Source organism: Apus apus, chromosome 27, assembly GCF_020740795.1.
Source record: "Apus apus isolate bApuApu2 chromosome 27, bApuApu2.pri.cur, whole genome shotgun sequence".
Lineage (NCBI taxonomy): Eukaryota > Metazoa > Chordata > Aves > Apodiformes > Apodidae > Apus > Apus apus.
In genome coordinates this window covers 913,491-921,360 of record NC_067308.1, presented here as the reverse complement: position 1 = coordinate 921,360, position 7,870 = coordinate 913,491, and the positions used below count along the sequence as shown (strand labels likewise).

At 66.5% G+C, this 7,870-nt stretch overlaps 1 protein-coding gene and 3 pseudogenes across 1 annotated transcript; 2 read left to right on the top strand and 2 right to left on the bottom strand.

The window, feature by feature from the left end:
• On the bottom strand, positions 1-381 carry LOC127394899 (scale keratin-like; annotated as a pseudogene).
• Positions 382-840: 459 nt separating this feature from the next.
• On the top strand, positions 841-2,221 carry LOC127394920 (scale keratin-like; annotated as a pseudogene).
• Positions 2,222-4,243: 2,022 nt separating this feature from the next.
• LOC127394898 (scale keratin-like) lies at positions 4,244-4,618 on the bottom strand (annotated as a pseudogene).
• A 1,066-nt stretch (positions 4,619-5,684) lies between these two features.
• Positions 5,685-6,440, top strand: LOC127394894 (scale keratin-like). The gene is given in 3 exon segments (XM_051641205.1): positions 5,685-5,749; positions 6,054-6,208; positions 6,211-6,440. Coding segments are annotated over 2 exon segments (366 nt in total). The 5' UTR covers positions 5,685-5,749; positions 6,054-6,072.
• The last annotated feature ends 1,430 nt before the right edge of the window (positions 6,441-7,870 follow it).

The window sequence follows — 7,870 nt, the reverse complement described above, 5'->3', positions numbered from 1 at the left end:
CTAGCAGGGCCCACAGGTGTCCCACAGCTTCTTGCCTGTAGCGGGGCAGGACACAAGGGCTGCAGGCGGGAGAAGCGTAGGAGGGTCGGCAAAGGTGCAGAGGCCCCCCGAGCCCTGGGTGGCCCCGGCGCCGTAGAGGCCCCCCCAGGCCCAGGGAGCCCCCAAAGGCGGGTGCTCCGGAGGAGCCCACCACGGCTTGCTGGGGGAAGGAGCTGAGGATGGGGCCGGGGAAGGTGACCACCACCGGGGGTGGCTGGATGAAGGCCGAGAGGAGTCGGGGCACTGGCGGGCGCCAAGCTCGTTGCAGCTCTCAGCGATGGGCTGGGGGACGGCAACGCCGGTTTTCGGGGGGCACAGGTCGGAGCAAGACATCTTGGTGTGGGATGGGACGGTGCTCTGCAAGAGGGGAGAGGCTGCAGGAGAGCAGCAGAGGGGAGCCCCAGGCAGAGGGGCCAGGAGGAGCCGCGCTCGCAGACTTACCCTGTTCCCTGAGGAGAAGGCAGCCAGAGCAGTGGATGGGAGAGCCTGGCAGAGGCAGAGCTTTTATAGCGGCCCCGCCATTGCTCAGCACCACCTGGGCCAATCTGCAGAGGCCAACTCCCTGCTGCTAATGAGGATGATGGGGCTGGCTGCTCCTGCCCCTCCCTGACTCAGCAGCCCCTCCCCACACCAGCACATTCCTCCTCTTGCCAGCCTTTCCTCCCCTTCCTGCTGGGTGGGCTGAAGACCCGCAGCCATCTCCCCCAGCCATGGGGCTCCAGGCACATCTGACAGGAACCTTGTAGGCTTTGGGCCTGGGGCGAATGTGCCCGGCTGGGCTCTGTGCTCCTGGCAGCGGGAATGCACCTGAGGGAGCAGCACGAGGGCTCCTTCTGCCCCAGACTCAGCCAGGCTGCTGGGCAGTGCCTGCAGGCGGCTGGAGGCCGGCTGCGCTGGGCTGGCGAGCGCTGCCTGGTGCTGAGCAGGCAGGGCCCCAGAGGAGTGCCTTTGCTTTGGCATTTGGTCACCTGGCCCCTCTGGAGGTGATGGCCAGACGGCCTCCGTCACTGCGGGCGCCGGCGGGCGCCAGGCCTTGGCAGGGCCAGCAGCAGGAGCCTGCTCTTCCCCTGGGGCTCTGCTGAGAAGGCGTGTGGCCGCCGCGAGACCAAGGCCTTGGCCGAGAGCTGTGGCAGCAGGGCGCTGGCAGTCAGCCTGGCTCACGCTGCGTGCCCTCTTGCAGCCCCAGGGAAGGAGAAGGCAGCGGGGCTCCTTTGGGCCATGAGCTGGCAGCTGGCAAGCCACCAAGGGGTAATTGCAGGGGCTGCTGGAGCGGGTTGGGGCCTGTGGAGGAAGCGGCGTCAGCAGAAGTGCCCCGTGCCAGGCAGGGAGGAGGGCCGGGGCTCGGCCACCACGGGCCACGTGCCCCCAGGCACCGCCAGCTCCTCCCCGCCTGGCCGGCGCGGCATAAAAGCGCGGCGCTGGGCGAGCGCTGGCATCCACTGCTCCTGCCTCGCTCTGCTCAGGACAAGGGGAGGTGGGTGCCTGCTGGGGCAGGGGCCAGCGTGGGGCCCTGGCTGGGCAGGAGAGCTCTGAGGGCCCAGCGGGGAGCAGGAAGGAGCCCGCCTGGCTGGGACGCCCGGAGCCAGGCCCTGCACAGGCTCTCGGGGAGGGCTGGGGCTGGGCTCTGTGTGCCCCAGAGGGCAAGGGGGGCTGTGGAGAGCAGGGCTGTGAGTGGGCACAGGGCAAGCGGCGGGCAGTGCGGCAAGGCGGGAGCTCGGAGCCCCTCCAGCTGCCGGCTCCGCAGCCCCTGACTTTGGGACCCCCCCCCCTATGCTCCAGGCTCAGGCTCTCTGACCACACCACACCAAGATGTATTGCCTCTGACCTGTGCCCCCCCGAAAACCAGCGTTTGCCGTCCCCAGCCATCGCTGAGAGCTGCAACGAGCTGTGCGCCCCGCCAGTGCCCCGACTCCTCGGCCTTCATCCAGCCACCCCCGGTGGTGGTCACCTTCCCCGGCCCCATCCTCAGCTCCTTCCCCCCAGCAAGCCGTGGTGGGCTCCTCCGGAGCACCCGCCTTTGGGGGCTCCCTGGGCCTGGGGGGCCTCTACGGCGCCGGGGCCACCCAGGGCTCGGGGGGCCTCTGCACCTTTGCCAGACCCTCCTACGCTTCTCCCGCCTGCAGCCCTTGTGTCCTGCCCCCGCTACAGCAAGAAGCTGTGGGACACCTGTGGGCCCTGCTAGACACAGCCCCAGGAGCTGCCCCACAGCTGCGGGGCTGACTCTGCTTCACGCCTCCTCTCCTTCCCCTCTCTCCGTGCTGCCTCTGCCCGTGCCCGCATGCACGACTCCACCATCATCCCAGCGGGCGCTCGCTTGGCTCGGCAGCAGCCACCCCCTGGCAGAAGCCTGGGGGAGCAGCTCTCTTGAAGCCAAGGGGACAACCTGCCTGCCTCTGCCTTCCCGCTCTTTTCTCCAGCGGCTGCTTTCCTGCCCTGCAATAAAAGAATCCTGCAGCCAACTCCTGCCTCTCCGTGTGTCCCTTCCAAGGCCCAGCGTGGGCTGCAGGGCTCCCTGGGCCTGCACGTGGCCCCCGCCAACCGCCGGGCCAGCCCAGTCTCTCAGCCCCCAGCAGAGCGCGGCTCAGCTGCCTTTGGGCAGAGCCCACAGCCCCCGGCAGCACCAGCCACACCACGCTGCTGCAGCTGAGCTCCAAGGGCCCTGCCTGAAGGCAGGCGGCTCCCCTGCCTGCAGGACACGCAGCTGGGGCTCTTTGCAGACCTCCAGCCTCCCGGGGCCCCCCACTGGGGCTCTGCCCAGGGCTTGGAGCCAGCCTGGGGCAACGGCTGCCACGGCTCCAGCCCCTTTGTGCTTGCACAGCTCCACTAAAGGCGCGAGGAGAGAAAGAACAGAGAAAGAAGGCTTTGCTTTCCAACCCTCTGTCCCGTTGCCCTTTCCTGCCGTCATCATCTTCCCTTCTCTTTGACCTTCCCTTTCATCATCTCGCTTTCTTTTTCCCCTGCCAGCTTTCTCTTTTGCCATGGATTTCCTTCTTCCAGTTCCCATTCCTTTTATCCTTCCCTTTCCCCTCTTACTTCCCCTCCTGCTTCTCATTCCCACCACAGACCAACGCGCTTGGTGCTGCCTCTTTCTCTGCCACAAAGACATCAGCCCAGAAATCACAGCCTTCTTGCAGTGGAAAGAGCCTTTGCAGGCCACCTGAACATCCTGCTGCCTCAAGCAGGGGGGCCCACAACCAGCTGCCATCTCCACGGCCACACGGCTCTCTTGCCGTCTTCTCTCTAGGAACGAGAAGCATCAGCTTCCCGAGAGAAGCAGACAACTTCGTCTTCCTCAGGGTGAAGAAGTCGTCGGGATGTCGAGGCAGGGACTCCTGCATTTTGCTGCTCCCCCGGTGCCTTTGGACCTGCACCCTTGATGGCTCGGAAAGAGCCTGGCTTCATCTTTTGGACACCTTCCCTTCAGGCAGGCGAGCACACGGACAAGATTCCCCCCCGAGCCTCGTCGGCACCAGCAGCCCATGGTCCCAGCTCCCTCGGGCTCTCCCCAGTGGACACGTGCTCCCTGTCCCTTCAGCATCTGCCTGTGGACATTTGCTGGCCTCTCTCCAGGAGCCGCAGAGCTCTCCCGGGCTGGGGAGCCCGGCACTGGACACAGCGCCAGAGGGGTGGGCTCGGCAGGCCCAAGGGGAGCTCAAGGATGCCCTCCCTCTGCCTGCCTGCCAGACGCGCAGCCCAAAACACCTCTGGCCACCATATTCCCCAGACGTGCATGTGCTCAGCTCGTGCTCACCTGGGTGTTCCCCAGCACTTCGGGGCGCTTCCTGAGCAGCTGCTCTGCAGCCATTGAAAGCCACTTCCCAGAAGGGGCTGGAAGCCTGGCTGTGCTTCAAGCTCCTCTTCAGCGGCTCTGTCTGCCCTGCCTGATGCCTGCAGCCTCCCTCTCCCCAACACTGCCCACTCTCCCCTGCCCGTAGCAACTCAGGAGCCTTTGCCAAGCCGGCCCAGGAGTGCACAAGCACCCTTGGGTCTTCCCGAGTGGGGACAAGGAGGGAGGGAGACATGACTTGGGTGCAGGAAATCTTTATTGTGCCCTGAGGGGCAGAAGAGATGGCGAGGGAGCCGGTGGGCAAGAGGGCAGAGAGGCGGTTGCCACAAGCTCTGGGAGGCAGAGGGATCTTCTGCAGAGCATGGCCTCTCCCTCTAGGTGCCCCTGCGGGCAGGTGCTCCTGGGGCTGGGCTGTGTCTAGCAGGGCCCACAGGTGTCCCACAGCTTCCTTGCTGTAGCGGGGCAGGACACAAGGGCTGCAGGCGGGAGAAGCGTAGGAGGGTCTGGCAAGGTGCAGAGGCCCCCCGAGCCCTGGGTGGCCCCGGCGCGTAGAGGCCCCCCAGGCCCAGGGAGCCCCCAAAGGCGGGTGCTCCGGAGGAGCCCACCCGGCTTGCTGGGGGAAGGAGCTGAGGATGGGGCCGGGGAAGGTGACCACCACCGGGGGTGGCTGGATGAAGCCGAGGAGTCGGGGCACTGGCGGGCGCACAGCTCGTTGCAGCTCTCAGCGATGGGCTGGGGGACGGCAACGCCGGTTTTCGGGGGGCACAGGTCGGAGCAAGACATCTTGGTGTGGGATGGGACGGTGCTCTGCAAGAGGGGAGAGGCTGCAGGAGAGCAGCAGAGGGGAGCCCCAGGCAGAGGGGCCAGGAGGAGCCGCGCTCGCAGACTTACCCTGTTCCCTGAGGAGAAGGCAGCCAGAGCAGTGGATGGGAGAGCCTGGCAGAGGCAGAGCTTTTATAGCGGCCCCGCCATTGCTCAGCACCACCTGGGCCCAATCTGCAGAGGCCAACTCCCTGCTGCTAATGAGGATGATGGGGCTGGCCTGCTCCTGCCCCTCCCTGACTCAGCAGCCCCTCCCCCACACCAGCACATTCCTCCTCTTGCCAGCCTTTCCTCCCCTTCCTGCTGGGTGGGCTGAAGACCCGCAGCCATCTCCCCCAGCCATGGGGCTCCAGGCACATCTGACAGGAACCTTGTAGGCTTTGGGCCTGGGGCGAATGTGCCCGGCTGGGCTCTGTGCTCCTGGCAGCGGGAATGCACCTGAGGGAGCAGCACGAGGGCTCCTTCTGCCCCAGACTCAGCCAGGCTGCTGGGCAGTGCCTGCAGGCGGCTGGAGGCCGGCTGCGCTGGGCTGGCGAGCGCTGCCTGGTGCTGAGCAGGCAGGGCCCCAGAGGAGTGCCTTTGCTTTGGCATTTGGTCACCTGGCCCCTCTGGAGGTGATGGCCAGACGGCCTCCGTCATGCGGGCGCCGGCGGGCGCCAGGCCTTGGCAGGGCCAGCAGCAGGAGCCTGCTCTTCCCTGGGGCTCTGCTGAGAAGGCGTGTGGCCGCCGCGAGACCAAGGCCTTGGCCGAGAGCTGTGGCAGGCAGGGCGCTGGCAGTCAGCCTGGCTCACGCTGCGTGCCCTCTTGCAGCCCCAGGGAAGGAGAAGGCAGCGGGGCTCCTTTGGGCCATGAGCTGGCAGCTGGCAAGCCACCAAGGGGTAATTGCAGGGGCTGCTGGAGCGGGTTGGGGCTGTGGAGGAAGCGGCGTCAGCAGAAGAGCCCCGTGCCAGGCAGGGAGGAGGCCGGGGCTCGGCCACCACGGGCCACGTGCCCCCAGCACCGCCAGCTCCTCCCCGCCTGGCCGGCGCGGCATAAAAGCGCGGCGCTGGGCGAGCGCTGGCATCCACTGCTCCTGCCTCGCTCTGCTCAGGACAAGGGGAGGTGGGTGCCTGCTGGGGCAGGGGCCAGCGTGGGGCCTGGCTGGGCAGGAGAGCTCTGAGGGCAGCGGGAGCAGGAAGGAGCCGCCTGGCTGGGACGCCCGGAGCCAGGCCCTGCACAGGCTCTCGGGGAGGGCTGGGGTGGGCTCTGTGTGCCCAGAGGGCAAGGGGGGCTGTGGAGAGCAGGGCTGTGAGTGGGCACAGGGCAAGCGGCGGGCAGTGCGGGCAAGGCGGGAGCTCGGAGCCCTCCAGCTGCCGGCTCCGCAGCCCTGACTTTGGGACCCCCCCTCTGCTCCAGGCTCAGCTCTCTCACCACACCACACCAAGATGTCTTGCTCTGACCTGTGCCCCCCGAAAACCAGCGTTGCCGTCCCCCAGCCCATCGCTGAGAGCTGCAACGAGCTGTGCGCCCGCCAGTGCCCCGACTCCTCGGCCTTCATCCAGCCACCCCCGGTGGTGGTCACCTCCCCGGCCCCATCCTCAGCTCCTTCCCCCAGCAAGCCGTGGTGGGCTCCTCCGGAGCACCCGCCTTTGGGGGCTCCCTGGGCCTGGGGGGCCTCTACGGCGCCGGGGCCACCCAGGGCTCGGGGGGCCTCTGCACCTTTGCCAGACCCTCCTACGCTTCTCCCGCCTGCAGCCCTTGTGTCCTGCCCCGCTACAGCAAGAAGCTGTGGGACACCTGTGGGCCCTGCTAGACACAGCCCCAGGAGCTGCCCCACAGCTGCGGGGCTGACTCTGCTTCACGCCTCCTCTCCTTCCCCTCTCTCCGTGCTGCCTCTGCCCGTGCCCGCATGCACGACTCCACCATCATCCCAGCGGGCGCTCGCTTGGCTCGGCAGCAGCCACCCCCTGGCAGAAGCCTGGGGGAGCAGCTCTCTTGAAGCCAAGGGGACAACCTGCCTGCCTCTGCCTTCCCGCTCTTTCTCCAGCGGCTGCTTTCCTGCCCTGCAATAAAAGAATCCTGCAGCCAACTCCTGCCTCTCCGTGTGTCCTTCCAAGGCCCAGCGTGGGCTGCAGGGCTCCCCTGGGCCTGCACGTGGCCCCCGCCAACCGACGGGCCAGCCCAGTCTCTCAGCCCCAGCAGAGCGCGGCTCAGCTGCCCTTTGGGCAGAGCCCACAGCCCCGGCAGCACCAGCCACACACGCTGCTGCAGCTGAGCTCCAAGGGCCCTGCCTGAAGGCAGGCGGCTCCCCTGCCTGCAGGACACGCAGCCTGGGGCTCTTTGCAGACCTCCAGCCTCCGGGGCCCCCACTGGGGCTGCCCAGGGGCTTGGAGCCAGCCTGGGGCAACGGCTGCCACGGCTCCAGCCCCTTTGTGCTTGCACAGCTCCACTAAAGGCGCGAGGAGAGAAAGAACAGAGAAAGAAGGCTTTGCTTTCCAACCCTCTGTCCCGTTGCCCTTTCCTGCCGTCATCATCTTCCCCTTCTCTTTGACCTTCCCTTTCATCATCTCGCTTTCTTTTTCCCCTGCCAGCTTTCTCTTTTGCATGGATTTCCTTCTTCCAGTTCCCATTCCTTTTCTCCTTCCCTTTCCCCTCTTACTTCCCCTCCTGCTTCTCATTCCCACCACAGACCAACGCGCTTGGTGCTGCCTCTTTCTCTGCCACAAAGACATCAGCCAGAAATCACAGCCTTCTTGCAGTGGAAAGAGCCTTTGCAGGCCACCTGAACATCCTGCTGCCTCAAGCAGGGGGGCCCACAACCAGCCTGCCCATCTCCACGGCCACACGGCTCTTGCCGTCTTCTCTCTAGGAACTGAGAAGCATCAGCTTCCCGAGAGAAGCAGACAACTTCGTCTTCCTCAGGGTGAAGAAGTCGTCCGGGATGTCGAGGCAGGGACTCCTGCATTTTGCTGCTCCCCGGTGCCTTTGGACCTGCACCTTGATGGCTCTGGAAAGAGCCTGGCTTCATCTTTTGGACACCTTCCCTTCAGGCAGGCGAGCACACGGACAAGATTCCCCCCGAGCCTCGTCGGCACCAGCAGCCCATGGTCCCAGCTCCCTCGGGCTCTCCCCAGTGGACACGTGCTCCCTGTCCCTTCAGCATCTGCCTGTGGACATTTGCTGGCCTCTCTCCAGGAGCCGCAGAGCTCTCCCGGGCTGGGGAGCCCGGCACTGGACACAGCG